This window comes from Pleurodeles waltl, chromosome 6 (genome assembly GCF_031143425.1).
Source record: "Pleurodeles waltl isolate 20211129_DDA chromosome 6, aPleWal1.hap1.20221129, whole genome shotgun sequence".
NCBI lineage: Eukaryota > Metazoa > Chordata > Amphibia > Caudata > Salamandridae > Pleurodeles > Pleurodeles waltl.
Window position 1 is genome coordinate 1,708,308,490 of NC_090445.1, and position 18,729 is coordinate 1,708,327,218.

Sequence of the window (18,729 nt, forward strand, 5' to 3'; positions counted from 1 at the left end):
GTGTGCACTGCACGCATCCCGCCCCACGCTGTAAGATGTGTGTGTGTGCGCACTGCACGCACCCCGCCCTACGCTGTAAGGTGTGTGTGCACTGCACGCACCCCACCCCACGCTGTAAGGTGTGTGTGTGTGTGCACTGCACGCACCCCGCCCCACGCTGTAAGGTGTGTGTGCACTGCACGCACCCCGCCCCTCGCTGTAAGGTGTGTGTGTGTGTGCACTCCCGCACTCCTCTACACGCTGTAAACTCTGTGTGTGCACTGCACGCACCCCGCCCTCGCTGTAAGCTCTATGTGTGCACCCCTCCACACGCTGTAAACTCTGTGTGTGCACTGCACGCATCCCGCCCCACGCTGTAAGATGTGTGTGCGCGCACTGCACGCACCCCGCCCCTCGCTGTAAGGTGTGTGTGTGTGTGTGTGCGCACTGCACGCACCCCGCCCCACGCTGTAAGGTGTGTGTGCACTGCACGCACCCCGCCCCACGCTGTAAGGTGTGTGTGCACTGCACGCACCCCGCCCCTCGCTGTAAGCTGTGTGTGCACTGCACGCACCCCGCCCCTCGCTGTAAGCTGTGTGTGTGTGTGCACTGCACGCACCCCGCCCCTCGCTGTAAGGTGTGTGTGTGTGTGTGCGCACTGCACGCACCCCGCCCCACGCTGTAAGGTGTGTGTGCACTGCACGCACCCCGCCCCTCGCTGTAAGCTGTGTGTGCACTGCACGCACCCCGCCCCACGCTGTAAGGTGTGTGTGCACTGCACGCACCCCGCCCCTCGCTTTAAGCTTGAGTGTGCACTGCACGCACCCCGCCCCCCGCTGTAAGCTGTGTGTGTGTGTGCACTGCACGCACCCCGCCCCTCGCTGTAAGGTGTGTGTGTGTGTGTGCGCACTGCACGCACCCCGCCCCACGCTGTAAGGTGTGTGTGCACTGCACGCACCCCGCCCCACGCTGTAAGGTGTGTGTGCACTGCACGCACCCCGCCCCTCGCTGTAAGCTGTGTGTGCACTGCACGCACCCCGCCCCTCGCTGTAAGCTGTGTGCGCACTGCACGCACCCCGCCCCTCGCTGTAAGGTGTGTGTGTGTGTGTGCGCACTGCACGCACCCCGCCCCACGCTGTAAGGTGTGTGTGCACTGCACGCACCCCGCACCCCGCCCCACGCTGTAAGGTGTGTGTGCACTGCACGCACCCCGCCCCTCGCTGTAAGCTGTGTGTGCACTGCACGCACCCCGCCCCTCGCTGTAAGGTGTGTGTGTGTGTGTGCGCACTGCACGCACCCCGCCCCACGCTGTAAGGTGTGTGTGCACTGCACGCACCCCGCACCCCGCCCCACGCTGTAAGGTGTGTGTGCACTGCACGCACCCCGCCCCTCGCTGTAAGCTGTGTGTGCACTGCACGCACCCCGCCCCTCGCTGTAAGGTGTGTGTGTGTGTGTGCGCACTGCACGCACCCCGCCCCACGCTGTAAGCTGTGTGTGCACTGCACGCACCCCGCCCCACGCTGTAAGGTGTGTGTGCACTGCACGCACCCCGCCCCTCGCTGTAAGCTGTGTGTGCACTGCACGCACCCCGCCCCACGCTGTAAGGTGTGTGTGCACTGCACGCACCCCGCCCCACGCTGTAAGGTGTGTGTGCACTGCACGCACCCCGCCCCTCGCTGTAAGCTGTGTGTGCACTGCACGCACCCCGCCCCTCGCTGTAAGGTGTGTGTGTGCACTGCACGCACCCCGCCCTCGCTACACTCCCACGCCGTGCAGTGCTTGCAGGCAGGAAGCTGTAGCTCGCAGAACCGGTTTGCTGTCAGCGGGTTTTCCGGTTCCTGCTGCGGTCTCTTACCTCTCCTGTCTCCGGTGACGCTCTCTCCCGCCAAGGGACCTGAGCCCCTCCGCCCTCCCCTCCATCCCTCCGGGAGAGACTTCACTGCTGGGGTCCAGCATCCCCGAGGGAGGTACAGGATGAGGGAGGAGGGCACCTGTGCAACCTGAGAGGGGAGAGCTACAGCTACAGGAAGAGGAGAGTGTCCGTGATAGAGGAGGGCACTTGTGCAGCCTGAGAGGGAAGGGGAGTTACAGGAAGAGAAAGGAGGGCACCTGTGGAGCCTGAGAGGGGGAGACTTCACTTCTGTGGGTCCAGCATCCCCGAGGGATGGGGAGGTACAGGAAGAGGAGGCTGTCCCTGAGAGGGGAGGGCACATGTGGAGCCTGAGGGGGGGTACAGGAAGAGGAGACGGTCCGTGAGAGAGGAGGGCACGTGGAGCCTGAGAGGGAGGGGAGAAAGTGTCAGGAGAGAGCTGTGTGTGAGAGGGTCTCCAAGTGGGACCCCCAGGGGCTCTGGGTGAGAGGAGCAGAGTGAGATGTGTTGGCAGACTTGTCAGACAGGGCAACCGAGCCTCAAAGAGGGCACCGCGGGCCCTGGGGGGAGAGGGGCAGCGTGAGAGGTAGGGGCACACTGGTGAGGGAGGGCAACAGAGCCTCAGAGAGGGCACCTATCAATCAATCAGGGTTTATAAAGCGCGGCGAATCACGCGTGAGGGTCTTAAGGCGTCAGGGGGTTCACCCTCTTTCTGGGATGCCCCCCTCTCCTTCCCTTCGACCCCTTCTGTTGGTCCTCGTGTTGAGGCTTCTAGGTCCGCGGAGGGATCTGTGGGTGCTGTAGGAGGGTGAAGGGGGGTTGTATTTCACGCCTTCCCTTCCTCTTGGGGAGAGAGAGGGATCCCCAGAGAGAGAGGACTGAGGGCCCCCCAGAGAGAGAAGCAGAGAGTGAGTGACCCCCAGAGAGAGGAGAGAGTGAGGGACCCCCAAAGAGAGAGGAGAGAGTGAGGGACCCCCAGAGAGAGAAGGAGAGAGTGAGGGACCCCCAGATAGAGAAGAGAGAGCGAGGGACCCCCAGAGAGAGAAGCAGAGAGTGGGGGAGAGAGCAAGGGACCCCCAGATAGAGAGGAGAGGTGGGGGACTACAGAGAGACGAGGAGAAAGTGAGGGATCTCCAGAGAGAGAAGTGGTGATCATTGAACCCAAGGAGATATACCGAGGCGGGGAGAGTAAGGAACTCCAAGAGATTAATAGCGAGGTTGGGGAACCCCATAATAAGGGCAGAGGGGACTGAGTTACTTGCTCCACAGAGAAAAGAACATGGAGTGGCCGTAAATCAAAGAGAGAGAGCAACTGAGGAACCCCAAGACAGGGAGAAGGGACGCAGGGACGCGAAAAAACCCGAATTTCAAAGAAGGGTGGTAGAAGTCTCTGTAGAGAAAGAGAACAAGGTAGATCAGGGTGGGGAACCCTGGCGCTGAGTGAGGGGCAACTGAAGTATGAGGTGTGGTGAGTGAGGGTATAGGTGAGGGTGGTCACCGCCACATTAAGGTGTGGTGAGTGTGGGGGACAGGTAAAGGTGTTCACCTCCACAGTAAGGTGTGGTGAGTGTGGGGGACAGGTAAAGGTGGTCACCTCCACAGCTAGGTGTGGTGAGTGAGGAAGACAGGTTAAAGTGGTCACTTCCACAGTAAGGTGTGGCGAGTGTGGGGCCAGGTAAGGGTGGTCACCTCCACAGTAAGTGTGGGGCCAGGTAAGGGTGGTCACCTCCACAGTAAGGTGTGGCGAGTGAGAAGGAAAGGTAAAGGTGGTCACATCCACAGTCAGGTTTGGTCAGTGAGGGGGACAGATGAAGATGGTCACCTCCACATTAAGGTGTGGCGAGTGAGAGGGAAAGGTAAAGGTGGTCACCTCCACAGAGATGGTTGGAGATGGTCACCACCACAACAAGGTGTGATTGAGGGGACAGGTGAGGGTGGTCACCTCCACAGTATAGTGTGGTGAGTGAGAGGGAAAGGTAAAGGTGTTCACCTCCACAGTAAGGTGTCGTGTGAGGGACAGGTAAAGGTGGTCACCTCCACAGTAAGGTGTAGTGAGAGGGAAAGGTAAAGGTGTTCACCCCCACAGCAAGGTGTGGTGATTGAGAGGGAAAGGTAAAGGTGTTCACCCCCACAGTAAGGTGTGGTGAGTGTGAGGGACAGGTAAAGGTGGACACCTCCACAGTAAGGTGTGGTGAGTGAGAGGGAAAGGTAAAGGTGTTCACCTCCACAGTAAGGTGTGGTGAGTGTGGGGGACAGGTAAAGGTGGTCACCTCCACAGTAAGGTGTGGTGAGTGAGAGGGAAAGGTAAAGGTGTTCACCCCCACAGCAAGGTGTGGTGAGTGAGAGGGAAAGGTAAAGGTGTTCACCCCCACAGTAAGGTGTGGTGAGTGTGGGGGACAAGTAAAGGTGGTCACCTCCACAGTAAGGTGTGGTGAGTGAGGAGACAAGTAAGGGTGGTCACCTCTACAGTAACATGTGGTGAGTGAGGGGGCAGGTAAGGGCAGTCACCTACGCAGTAAGGTGTGGTGAGTGGGGGGGCAGGTAAGGGTGGTCACCTCCATAGTAACATGTGGTGAGTGAGGGGGCAGGTAACAGCAGTCACCTCTGCAGTAAGGTGTGGTGAGTGAGAGGGAAAGGTAAAGGTGGTCACCTCCACAGACCTGGTCGAAGACGGTCACCACCACAACAAGGTGTGGTGAGTGAGGGGACAGTTGAGGGTGGTCACCTCCACAGTAAGGTGTGGTGAGTGAGAAGGAAAGGTAAAGGTGTTCACCTCCGCAGTAAGTTGTGGTGAGTGCGAGGGCCAGGTAAATGTGGTCACCTCCACAGTAAGGTGCTATGAGTGAGGGTCCTAGAGAGTGAAAAGTTGGGGGCTTTAGTGGGGGACCCAGGAAGTAGCTGTGATTTCTCACCTTTGCTGAAGAGGGCCTCAAACCTGATGCTTCCATCTGGGTAGGGGAGTTCTCCTTGGTGGCACCTCTGCATGTCCACCTCCAGAGCTGGTCACCCCTGCACATGAGTGCCTTTCTCCGTTTGGGAAGTTGCCTGTACCCAGGGTCGGAGACCGAGCTGTCCAGGAGCACGTGGTACTGCTTACCTGTCAAGGTGAGTGAGTGGTTGTATGCAGAGACTGAACCCTATGCCTTGTCCCCAAGAAGCGACAAACCCCTCAATTTCTATTTTTAGTAGTTCACCCATTCTTTATTTTTGATTCAAATATTTTATTGACATATCCAAGTGACACATAAACATTGAAATACAAATTCAACAGGGGCGGATTCACAAAGGCCTCCGCAGTCCTGACGGGGTCCTCTGCAATGGGAAACTGCTGTACGGATGTCCGGCCACGAGTGCGGGACCTCGGCGATGAATGCGGGGCCTCGGCCGCGACTAAGGAGGCCACAGAGAATAGAAGCAAGAGCTAATATCATCTATGACCCGTGAACTAGTAAGGAGTACAAAAGGCAAAATGTAATCTGAAAAACATCACAAAGCAGTTCTCATAAATTAATCTAACCGATACCACTAAGACCGAGGGTTTGATTTAGATCTTGCCGGACGGGTTACTCTGTCACAACGGTGATGGATATCCTGTCTGCCAAAATCTAAATCCCATAGGAAGTGATTTCATGTATATTTGAGTGGACGGGATGTCTGCCACTGTTGTGACGGAGTAACCCATCCTCCAATATCAAAATCAGTCTCAGACTTCTCAAGTTAGAGACAGGCAGCTAGATTCATTCCTCTTTTTTGTAAATTTAACCCACCCCACATCTATGATAGGATAATCCTCCCAGGGGCAGCCAAAGAGAAGTGATACACTTAACCCAGAAAGCTTTTAGGGCATCAAATAATTTGCATTCCTCTTTGCTTTAAAATTTTCAAACTTTTAGATTAATACATGAGATACAGTGATTCAGTGCTTGTTGTTTCCGGTGCAGGGCACCAGCACTTATTTTTGAGGGCCAGCACTTATTTTTCTGCCTCAAACATTTACTGTTAGTGAAAGACTCGTATGGAAAGACGGAGGAAGAGAAAAACAAAAAAGCACCACAAAGGCAAAAAGGAGAAAGCTGCAAGAGTGAGTTGAAGGGGCAGGTAGTGGCCGTAAATAGATTATAGTGGCCCGATATTCCTTCAGGATTATGCTGCCTCAATATTCTGTGTTCACAAATATATAATTGCAACTGCTGCAGGTTTCAGAGGCGAGCTTTCAGCACTGGCATGTTTTAATTTACAAATTAAGCACTGATGAGATATGAATATTATAAATCTTGATTTAGTGTAAATTACATCTCAAACCAAACTCCAAAAAGTAGTGACATCTTTCAATGAAAGACCCTAGGGCATTGGTTCCCAAACTGTGGTCCGGGACCCCTGGGTGTCCGTTAAGCCTCCTAAGGGGGCCACAAATGCTTCAAAAATTAAATAATATTAACAGATTAGGTCCCAGAAGTCAGTGGAGGGGATCCCCAGATTCTAATAATGATTCAATGGGGTCCCCGGCTTCCAGTAATGATAAAGTGGGGGTTCACAAAAGTCAAAAGGTTGGGAACCACTGTTGAAGGGGATAATGAGCCAACATCTTCATTACATTTTCAGCATGGGATAAAAAGAGTTTAGCTTTTGTTAGGAGTTCACAACACACCATAAATTAAAAAGGGAGTCTTTTGCAAAGTAAAGTCTGAAATAAACCTCTGAGACTAAGGGGGTCATTCCGAGGGGGCCGTGGATGCGGGAGCACCGGCAACAGGCTGGCGGTGCCCCGCAGGGCATTCTGACCGCGGCGGATTGGCCGCGGTCAGAAGGGGAAAACCGGCGGTCTCCCGCCGGTTTTCCGCTGCCCTGGGAATCCCCAGCTGCGCCGCCATGGGGGATTCCGACCCCCTCACCGCCATCCTTTTCCTGGCGGCTCCGGCCGCCAGGAACAGGATGGCGGTGAGGGGTGTCGTGGGGCCCCTGGGGGCCCCTGCAGTGCCCATGCCAATGGCATGGGCACTGCAGGGGCCCCCGTAAGAGGGCCCCACTTTGTATTTCAGTGTCTGCTTTGCAGACACTGAAATACGCGACGGGTGCCACTGCACCCGTCGCACATACCCACTCCGCCGGCTCCATTCGGAGCCGGCTTCCTCGTGGGGAGGGGTTTCCCGCTGGGCTGGCGGGCGGCCTTCTGGCGGTCGCCCGCCAGCCCAGCGGGAAAGCCAGAATGGCCTCCGTGGTCTTTCGACCGCGGAGCGGCCATATGGCGGCTCCCTCCAGGCGGGCGGCGACCGCCGCCCGCGGGGGTCAGAATGACCCCCTAAGTTTTGATTCAAAATGACACTGCAGTCTTCATTAGAAATCACAATCCTCCCTTGTCCCCATTTATGGTGTCATAACTGTATTTTAACAGTTATGAGAATCAAGTATTCTATACTGCTTCAGAGAAACATGACCTACTTACATGTGAAGAAACTCAATTACACCAAGATTAAAATAGGTTTAGATTTTTTGACAGATCTAGGCCTCATAGTGTTTACATGTAAATAATGTGAGCATTTATCTGATGGAAGATGAAACAAATGCATTAGTTATGCAAATGAAAAGATGACATTTTAAACATTAAATCACCAAGATGGAAAACCCCTCTCAAGGGACTGATTTGCCACTGTATTTAATCACAGGGTTAGCCAGACCGAACTGTAATGACGCTTCTTAATACTATGAGGAAGTGAAGCATCTAAGTTTAGTTTCTCTGTTCTTATTATTCAAAACACTGCTGTCGGCTCCACATCAAGCAACGTCCACACCCAAGCAACCACGTGACCAGAGCAGAAACCAATCCTCTGTGTCCTAGCGGGTGATTACTTTAGTCTCCTAAGTGGGTGGTGGCACATCCTTCAGGGAGAGGGTGGAATGGGTCTCATGGGAAACCAGAAAGTTTAGAATTAGCATTAACTTGCTTCAGTATATCAGTGGACACAGGTGTGAAGACGTTTCAGGTGACCCGTTGATGTTTCGTCGTGAAACTAGTACCCACTGTATCACACGGCATTGTGCGTTTGGCTGCGTCATGCCTAATTGCAATGATCTTGTTGCATAAGTCGAAGGCCTTATCAATAACTTTGGATTCCATAGGGTGACTTGGTGCCAGCTGTGGTTTGGCGCAGTATAATCTGCATGTGATCTGGATGAGTTCTCTCACGTGCATGTGATCTGGATGAGTTCTCTCACGTGCATGTGTTCTGGATGAGTTCTCTCACGTGCATGTGTTCTGGATGAGTTCTCTCAGGTGCATGTGATCTGGATAATTTCTCTCAAGGGAATGTGTTCTGGATGAGTTCTCTCAGGTGCATGTGATCTGGATGAGTTCTTTCACGTGCATGTGTTCTGGATGAGTTCTCTCAGGTGCATGTGATCTGGATGAGTTCTTTCACGTGCATGTGATCTGGATGAGTTCTCTCAGGTGCATATGATCTGGATGAGTTCTCTCATGTGCATGTGATCTGGATGAGTTCATTCAGGTGCATGTGATCTGGATGAGTTCATTCAGGTGCATGTGATCTGGATGACTTCTCTCAGGTGCATGTGATCTGGATGAGCTCTCTCACGTGCATATGACCTGGATGAGTTCTCTCAGGTGCATGTGATCTGGATGAGTTCTCTCAGGTGCATGTGATCTGGATGAGTTCTATAAGGTGTATGTGATCTGGATTTTTTTTTTTTAACATCTTTTTTTATAGTTTTCTGACCATAAAACGTTAGCATCTACAGTTTGTTACAAAACTTTAGGATTGATCCAACATAACATATAACATGGTTAACAATAACGATACCAATAACAAAACAGATCTTGTCTCCATCTATTTGGCATATTTGACATCTTACAGTTAAATCACTTGATCTCTCCATTGTCATTCTTAGCAGGTGGCGTACACTTTCTTATTTATACATGATTTCCTCAGTTGCGTAGGGAGCCCGGGACAGGTGTCACTTATTTTGTGTCTGTTTATTCCGCTAATACATGTTGTGGCCCTGTGGAATATTTTTGTTTCATGTGTGTTTATATATTTTTTATGTCCTGTGTGCTGTTCCGAATCCCTGTCAATTTTCATGGTGGGCGCTCATCATTTTTTACCTCCAATTTGGCCACAAATGTTTCCCAAGCTTCAGACCCAGTGTGTTTCTGGCCTCTATCTGACATCTTACGTAGTGCCTGATACTCTGCGCGTGCCCAGCGCAGTGTCAAGGTACGCCATGCCTTCAAATCCGGTGGTTTAGAGGCTTTCCAATTCATAGCAATTAACCTTTTATACATTACAAAAGCTAGTTCTGCAAACCTGTGTGTGTTTGTTTTTTGTCCCTTTCCTGACCCCGAGCAGACAGGAGCTAGGATCTAATGTGAATATAAGGTCTGTAGTCCCTGATATGTCAGATGCTACCGCTTGCCATTCTGAATCCAGGGAGCCGCACTCCCAAACCATGTGGCAAAAATTAGCTGAGGGGGAACTGCATCGGGGCATTGGAAGTCCGTCTTAGGGAACACGCGCTTCAGTCGCGCAGGCGCGAGATATGTTTGATGTGTATAATTTAATTGAGTGTATCTAAACCGGGGGTTTCTTGACACATTACGTGTATGGGTTAAAGCCTGAGACCACTAGTTGGTTCGGTAGTACAATGTTCCATCGAGTTCTGACATTTTCTAGTCTGTTTATGGGGAATGTTTTTAAGGCTTTGTATGTGTTTGTTATAGCTTTATTCTGGTTGTCATATGTAAGCATGTGGTGTAATAAAGAGGATGTAGTGGGTTCTCGATCCCCTAACGACCATGCCTTTTTAATTAAGTGGCAGATAGAGTGATATGCCATAAATTGGCCTATTCCTACTGAAGTGAGTTCTCTCATAGCTTCAAACGACATTAGCTTTCTGTCCTCAAAACAGTCTCCCACTGTTAAAATGCCTGCCTCTGACCAAATCACAGTGGAGTACATGCCCGCTGTGTTCCCTTTTCCTGGGATTTGCCCCAAAGGGATAAGGGGGGAATATGGGTTTCCTTCTGGACACTTTTGTACATATTTTGTCCAGCATTCGTGTGCGGCTATCATTAATAAATTACCGGTTGCCCCTTTCGCCTGGCATTAAACAGCCACTCCAGCAGTGACTTACCATGCAGCTGCTTCAGGATCCATGTGGTTTCAGACGATTCAGGTCTGTGTATCCAGTTCAGGATCCACTGTAGTTGCGCCGAGGCAAAGTACAGTTCAAAGTTTGGGGCTCCCAATCACCCCTCGTTTAATGGGCGCTGTAATGTGGTGAGGGCCACTCGTGTTCTACCACTCCCCCATATGAGTCTCAGTAGGACTGCATTTAACTCTCGAAAAAAGCTTTTGGGTACTAACACCGGTAATGCCGCGAAGAAGTATAAAAGTCGGGGGAGCAACAACATATTTGCTATCGCCACTCTTCCTAGTGGCGATAATGGTAGTGCACACCAGAACCGCAGAGACCCCTTCATAGAATTCAATGTGCGTCCCAAATTCCCATCTCTCAAGTCCTCAGGCTTATGATATATATGAATTCCCAAATACTTGAAGGTGTCAAAGCACCATCTCAAGCGCCCCTCTTGTATTGAATCCCTATTTTCAATAGGCCATATATTCAGTGGGAACACACATGATTTGTCCCAGTTTACCTTTAGTCCCAATATTACGCCAAATTCCTCTAGTAGGGATATCACCAACAGTATAGTTTCATTATACTTTCTCACATATATCAGGGCATCCTCTACATATAATGAAATTATATGACGAGTCCCCGCTGTGGTCACTCCCCACCGTTCCCCTTCCTTCGCTATGGCAAACAGTAAAGGAGATAGTGGGCAACCCTGCCTAGTACCTCTTTCGATAGGAAAGCTACCAGAAATAATGTCCCCTGTATTTACTCTGGCCCTGGGCTGTGCGTATAGTGTCTGTACCCAGCCTATGTAGTTGGGTCCAAATCCCATATTCTGCATCGTTGCAAATAAATAATTCCAACCCAGTGTGTCAAATGCTTTCTCGATGTCCAGTGATATTGCGACATTATCATGTGCCTCTAGCACAGTGTCTCCTAATATGCTCAGCAGTCTGCAAATGTTCAAGAATGTGTTACGTTTTGGGATAAACCCATTCTGATCTTCATGTACCAGGGTGTGTATTATGGGGGCTAATCTATTCGCCAGAATATCTTACAGTCCAGATTTAGTAGTGAGAGTGGTCTGTAAGACCTAACATCTGTGGGCTCACGTCCTTGTTTAGGCAGAACCACTATTAATGCTTCTCGCTTTGAACATGGGAGTAATTTATGTGTCTATGCTTCTTCGAACACCTCTAGTAAATGTGATTTCAGATGTTTGGAGTATGTGTTATAATATTCTATTGGTAAGACATCTATTCTGGGCGCTTTGTTTCTAGCCATCTGTGCTATGGCTGTCTCTAATTCTGCCATCACCAGAGGGGCTTCCAGCGCCTCGATATCCGGTTGTGACAGTTGTGTTAAGTTTACTCCCCTTAAAAAGGACCCACGTTGTTGATTAGTGCATGATTCCCGTCCCTGGTAAAGGCTTGTATAATAACTTTCAAATGCCTTGTTGATTGTTTCTTGGCTAGTGGCCATAGTACCATCTGATTGTTTTAAAGCCCCTATTGGAGCATGCTGGCGGTCCTCACGAAGTAACCACGCCAATATTCTCCCTGATCGTTCCCCTTTTGTCTGCAGCCGTAGTAGATAATAATTATAGTCATGGCGACGGAGTCTCAAATCTGCCTCGTTGTATTTTAAGCGGGTGTTTGCTAATTCTTCCTGTGATGCTTCATATTGTGCCCTTGCATTTTCTAGCCTTCTCAGTTCTTTCTCTAGTGTGGTGACTTTGACGTGTAGTGAGCGCCTAAACCCCCAGCTAGCAGACAGACAGTGCCCCCGAACAATAACTTTGTGAGCATCCCATTCTGTCGCTCTTGTGTCTGTGAAGCCCTTGTTAATTTCCCAATAATTTGTTATGGTTGTCTTTAGTTCTTCCCTGAAAGCCTGGTCTAGGAGGGCTTCCTTTTGCAGGCTCCACGTGGGTATCATGGATCTTCTCCTTCCCCATCGCAACGTTAGCAGCAATGGTGAGTGATCAGATAGCTTTTTAGCTAAGTATTCCACATCCTTGATTAGTGAGCACATTTCATGGGTGCCCCATATAATATCTATCCTAGTGTGCACTTTGTGGGGTATGGACTAAAATGAATATTCCCGCTGTGTTGGGTGGCTTTTACGCCAAATATCATACAGTCTCAAATCGCTGGCCCATGCCACCAATGGGCCGGTGGCGGATCTGTGTGTCAATCCACCCGGAGGCAGGGCGGAACGGTCAAGTGTTTTATCTGGTGTGCTGTTAAAATCCCCACCCCACACCGCCGGTGCCTTAACCATTAGGGCCGGTGTAAGAGTGCGCAGGAATTCAGACAGTGCACTATTAGGGGCATAGATTCCCACCAGTGTGAGGGTCCAATCGCCCCTCCAGTACCACATATCTGCCCCCTTGATCTATTTTATGTGTATGTTGCACAAATGGTACTCCTTGGGCTATCCATATAAGTACCCCCCTGGCGTAAGCCGAATATGATGTGCCTATAATCTGTCCTCCCCAGCGCCCCCGTAGTCCCCCCAGGTCAGCCTCTAGTAAGTGTGTCTCCTGGAGTATGGCAATGTGTATCCGTTGGTGCTTAAGACGGACGTGCACCCGATACCTTTTACCCTGAGACGCCATTCCCCGCACATTCCACATAATTATTATGTATTCATACATGACACAATTTATGATTTATCTTGTATACTTTTAAATCATCTTTGTCCATGCACCCCGGCCCGGACCCCCATCTCATCCGCCCACGTTGCCACCTGCTCTGTATTAGGTTCTGAAAGACCTGTGAGACATAACTTTCTACCAAACCTCCCCCCTCCCACCCCAACTAAGCCCCCACTGCAATATTGAACTTGCATAAACAACACATGCATAACACTTCTAATAGCAAAAGGGTGTATCTATACGGGTACCTTCGGGGGAGGCATAATAGCAATTGGAAGTGACCCTTATAGGGGGTCGCCACCTCTGGTCAAGATATCAATATTTAGTAAAAAAAAAAAAAAAAAAAAATAACGAGTGTTGACGCCTCCGGTGCTCGCCGGCCCCAGCAGCGACCCAGAACAATGGGGCTTCTTCTCTGGTTATCCCCCTAGCCAAAAAGCCTCCCACAACTTCCATGTTTGATCCATGTCTCAGTTCTATGGGCTTGAGCTTCCACATCAGTACCATATAGAAAGTCCCACTGTAGTCGAAAAATGATGAGATCTCTTTAACCCCCCCTCCCAACCACCATCACAGTGCATCTTCTGATCTGGGAGTAACCTTCGGGCCTCTCAGTGCTTCCAATAGCGTTGAGTCGGAACTTATTGATTCGGAGTCTGTGTGGTCACTTACGTTGGACCGCAGTACACTGAAGGAGTTTTGTGTGTGTAAGGACGTCTCTTGCAATACCTTAGCCCTCTCGGCCGCCGCCTGTTTCACTGAGGTCAGCGATTTAGAACATTTCCTGGCTTTCCTTTGGTCCGATGGTGTGGTCCATTCCTCTCCCTTTCCCGTTCCTTCTCGGGGTTGTGCCAGGCCCTTGGCGTGCAGCCATGTCCACGCATCTTCGGGGGAGTGAAACGTGTGTTTTGTCATCTGATATTACTCGTAATTTAGCAGGGAACATTAAAGCATATTTAATGTTGTGTTCTCTAAGCCGTTGTTTGATCCTCAAATAGGAGTTATTTTGTTTCTGCACTTCCTGGGTGAAATCCGGATAAGCAGTAATAGATGAGCCTTCGTACTGGGCGGGGCCTTTATTACGGAAGTGTTGTAGTTTAGCGTCTCTATCCCTATAGTTCAGAAATCTTGCTATAAGTGGCCTAGGCCGCACTCCTGGTGCTGGTTGTCTCCCCGGTACCCTATGTGCTCTCTCCACTGAGAAAAATTTCGATGGGTTACCCAGCATGACTTTGTTTATTAACCATTGTTCCAGAAATAGTTCAGAGTCTTGGCCCTCTGGTCTTTCAGGGAACCCCAGGAAGCGTACGTTGTTGCGTCGAGATCTGCCCTCCGCCTCCTCCTCCCTGCGCCATAGAACTTTCACTTCAGATTCCAAGCGAAGAATCTGCTTTTGATTTTCTTGTGTTAGTGTGTTTAGTTCACTCATTGTGCCTTCCGCTGCGCCCCTCTTTCCACCAAGTTGCGGTGATCCACTCTTAGTAGGTTGAGGTCTGTGTCAATTCTATTTTCTAGTGAGGATTTAGTGTCCAATATTGCCTGTAGGATTTTCTCAAATTGAGTTGAATGAGCTTGTAGTGTGGATTCTAAAGAGGACAGGCTGGGCATTGTTTGCTTGTCAGTTGGTGTTGGTCCCAGCGCGGAGCGCTCTTGGGCTTTAGAGGATTTCGATTTCCCTGCCATAGTCCCTGTTTTATGGTGTTCCTCTGTGCTTGGTTAACTGGATTACTGCGGTTGCAGGGGGGGAGGGGTCTATTTCCATGGGTTGGGGTCTATTTCCATGGGTTGGGTTAGAGGCACTTCCTACGGGTGGTTAGTAGGCAAAGTCTCTTCGGGTCGGTTGCAGCTCTCACATTGACATGAGCTGTCTTCTCCTATTTATTCACAGCAGTAATGATCGCCAGAGCAGAGGTCTAGCGATCATCAGGTAATGTACTAGCACAATCAAAGGGGGGGGGCTCCATATGCCCAGCGTGGGCCCTCTTTAAGTGGTTTGGGCCATAATAAGCGACTTATGGCAGTGGTTTTCCGCCCTGCTATTGTGCCTGGCCCTTTTGATAATGAAAACTAGTTTTAGTATGCAAGTTTGAGCTGGGAGGCCTTCCTATGGTCTTTGGCCGGCCCAAGCGCTATTAAGGATCCTTCGCTGGCATGCCAGTCCGGTATCAATTAATCTCTGAAGGACACGCAGCTCCTCCTGAAGCTGCGCGCGGATACTGTGCTGGGGGAGGGGGGGAGAGGAGGAAGCAAGTAATCCTCTGAGGGGGGGCCCTGGTATAGTAGCGACGGACCCCCCTAAAATCCCCTCTCCACTCACCACCCCCCTCCGGGTGTCACGCAGGGGCTCTTCAGCCCAAACACCGGCGGTCAGACTGGCCCGCTTTCCATCTTTCTCTGTCGCCCGAGGGGCTGGGGGTCCCACTGTGCGGAGGCCTTGCGTGATCCTCGAGCCTCCAGAAGCAGTTCAGCTCCTCTGGCGCTCCCCTCCAAAGCGCCGCCGGGATCGCGCAGTCCGGAGGGGCAGCTCCCGCGCCGGGATGCCCCTCCGCAGTCAACGGCCAGCTCCAGCACCACCGAAAATCCCTCGCCGGCCTCCCAGGTTTGTCAGTCTGGTATGGACTGTTCTCCGGAGTGCGCCCAGGCGTCGAACCACCGTATGGGGGGAAGGGGGGAGAGGAGGGAGCAAACGAACTACCAAAGGGGGCCGGTAAAAGAAATTCCGACGGCCCCGCAGAAACCCTCCTCACTCACCACTCCCCCCAGGTGTCTCGCAGGGGAACGCCAGCCCGGGCTCCGGCAGTTGAACAGGTCCGCACTTCGTCTCCCTCCACAACGCGAGGGCCGGGGATCTCACGGCATGGAGGCCTCGCGCAAGCCTCTAGAAACCGCTCAGCTCCTTTGACGCTCCCCTTCAAAGCGCCGCCGGGACCGCGAAGCTCGGAGAGGCAGCGTCCGCCACTCCGCAGCTACACCAGAGGCGCATATTAGGTGGGACCAAGACTTGAGCCTATGTATCAGGCATCCATCGCGGTCGCCATCTTGGCCACTCCCCCTGCATGTGATCTGGATGAGCTCTCTCAGATGCATGTGATCTGGATGAGCTCTCTCAGATGCATATGATCTGGGTGAGTTCTCTTAGGTGCATGTGATCCAGATGAGTTCTCTTAGGTGCATGTGATCTGGATGAGTTCTCTAAGGTGCATGTGACCTAGATGGGTTCTCTTAGGTGCCTGTGATCTAGATGAGTTCTCTCAGGTGCATGTTATCTGGATGAGTTCTCTCAGGTGCATGTGATTTGGATGAGCTCTCTCAGATGCATGTGATCTGGATAAGTTCTTTTAGTTGCAGGTGATCTGGTTAAGTTATTTTAGGTGCATGTGATTTGGATGAGTTCTCTCAGGTGTGTTTGATGTGAACTGGATGAATTCTCTAAGGTGCATGTGATCTGGAGGAGTTCTTTTAGGTGCATGTGATCTGGATGAATTCTCTCGGGTGCATGTGATCTGTATGAGTTCTCTCTGGTGCATGTGACTTGGATGTGTTCTCTCAGGTTCATGTGGTCTGGATGAGTTCTCCCACATGCATATGGTCTGGATAAGTTCTCTCAGATACATATGATCTGGAGGAGTTATTTTCGGTGCATGTGTTCTGGACGAGTTCTCTCAGGTGTATGTGATGTGATCTGGATGAGCTCTCTCAGATGCATATGATCTGGGTGAGTTCTCTTAGGTGCATGGGATCTGGATGAGTTCTCTCAGGTTCATATGGTCTCTCTGAGTTCTCCCAGATGCATAGATCTGGATGAGTTCTCTCAAGTGCATGTGAGCTGGATGAGTTCTCTTAGGTGCATGTCATCTGGCTGAGCTCTCTCAGATGCATGTGATCTGGAGGAGTTCTCTCAAGTGCATGTGATCTGGAGGAGTTAGCTTAGGTGTATGTGTTCTGGATGAGTTCTCTCATGTGCGTGTGATCTTGATGAGTTCTCTTAGGTGCATGTGTTCTGGATGAGTTCTCTTAGGTGCATGCGTTCTGGATGAGTTATCTTGGGTGCATATGGTCTGGATGAGATCTCGCAGATGCATGTGATTTGGATGAGTTTTCTCAGACGCATATGATCTGGATGAGTTCTTTCAGATGTATGTGATCTGGATGACTTCTCAGACGCATATGATCTGGATGAGTTATTTCAGATGCATGTGATCTAGCTGAGTTCTAGGTGCATGTGATCTGGAGGAGCTCTGTCAGGTGCATGTGGTCTGGATGAGTTCTCTCAGATGCATATGATCTGGAGGAGTTCTCAAGTGCATGTGATCTGGAGGAGTTAGCTTAGGTGCATGTGTTCTGGATGAGTTCTCTCAGACTCATATGATCTGGATGAGTTCTCTCAGGTGTATGGGATGTGATCTCAGATGCATATGATCTGGATAAGTTCATTCAGGTGCATGTGATCTGGATGAGTTTTCTAAGGTGCATGTGATCTAGATGGGTTCTCTTAGGTGCATGTAATCTAGATGAGTTCTCTCTCGTTCATGTGATCTGGAGGAGTCCTCTCAGGTGCATGTGATCTGGATGACTTCTCTCAGGTGCATATGATCTGGAGGAGCTCATTCAGGTGCATGTGATCTGGATGAGTTCTCTAAGGTGCATGTGATCTAGATGGGTTCTCTCAGGTGCATGTGATCTGGATGAGTTCTCTCAGGTGCATATGATCTGGATGAGCTCATTCAGGTGCATGTGATCTGGATGAGTTTGCTAAGGTGCATGTGATCTAGATGGGTTCTCTTAGGTGCATGTGATCTAGATGAGTTCTCTCAGGTGCATGTGATCTGGATGAGTTCTCTCAGGTGCATGTGATCTGGATGACTTCTCTCAGGTGCATATGATCTGGATGAGCTCATTCAGGTGCATGTGATCTAGATTAGTTCTCACAGGTGTGTGTGATCTGGAGGAGTTAGCTTAGGTGCATGTGTTCTGGATGAGTTCTCTCAGGTGTGTGTGATCTTGATGCGTTCTCTTAGGTGCATGTGTTCTGGATGAATTCTTTTAGGTGCATTTGTTGTGGATGAGTTCTCTTAGGTGCATATGGTCTGGATGAGATCTCTCAGGCGCATGTGTTCTGGATGAGTTCTTTCAGATGCATGTGATCTGGATGACTTCTCTCAGACAACACATATGACCTGGATGAGTTCTTTCAGATGCATGTGATCTAGATAAGTTCTAGGTGCATGTGGTCTGGATGAGCTCTCTCAGATGCATATGATCTGAAAGAGTTCTCTCAAGTGCATGTGATCTGGAGGAGTTCTCCCAGGTGCATGTTATCTGTAGGAGTTCTCTCAAGTGCATGCGATCTGGAGGAGTTCTCTTAAGTGCATGTGTTATGGATGAGTTCTCTCAGGTGCATGTTATCTGTAGGAGTTCTCTCAAGTGCATGTGATCTGGATGACTTCTCTCAGGTGCATGTTTTCTGGATGAGTTCTCTCAGATGCATGTGATCTGGATGAGTTCTCTCAGGTGCATGTGATGTTTTTCTGGATGAGTTCGCTCAGATGTATATGATCTGGAGGAGTTCTCTCAAGTGCATGTGATCTGGAGGAGTTAGCTTAGGTGCATGTTTTCTAGATGAGTTCTCTCAGGTGCATGTGATCTGGATGAGTTCTCTTAGTTGGGTGCATGTATGGGTGTCAGGTGTATTGAGGAGATGTTTGGGTGTGTTTTTAATTTTTCTACTTTGAGTCAAGGAGTTGGGGAATTATTTTCCACCTCTTCTGAGAGCCTCATAAAATGCATCCATTTGCTCTTTATACATCATAATTGAACTGATTTGAGATGTTGTAGGTTCTCTTCTTGATCCTGGTGGAGGGAGCCAGATTATCCATAATGTGGGCGATCTTATGAATGATGTAGTTCGTTTAGATGTGTTGGGGGGGGCTCATACACGTCTTGTGACAATTATCTACAAAAAATGATAGAGTCTGGGACCTTTTTGTGGATGTGTTTGATATTTCTAGATTTCACGGTTACGTCATCAGGTTGGGTGGAGAGAGGACGCTCTGGCAAGGATTTGGAAGGA

At 50.4% G+C, this 18,729-nt stretch overlaps 1 protein-coding gene across 5 annotated transcripts in view; it reads left to right on the forward strand.

The window, feature by feature from the left end:
- The window catches only part of RGL2 (ral guanine nucleotide dissociation stimulator like 2), a 240,029-nt gene that overhangs the window by 68,846 nt on the left and 152,454 nt on the right, over positions 1-18,729 (forward strand). The window contains exon 1 of one of the 5 annotated variants that reach the window (XM_069241873.1): positions 1,827-4,954. The exons of the other annotated variants lie outside the window; for them this stretch is intronic. Within the exon in view, the coding sequence (XP_069097974.1) occupies positions 4,865-4,954 (90 nt within the window). The 5' untranslated portion in view covers positions 1,827-4,864. Of the gene's footprint in view, positions 1-1,826; positions 4,955-18,729 lie in introns of those variants that run through there. 5 annotated transcript variants of the gene reach the window in all.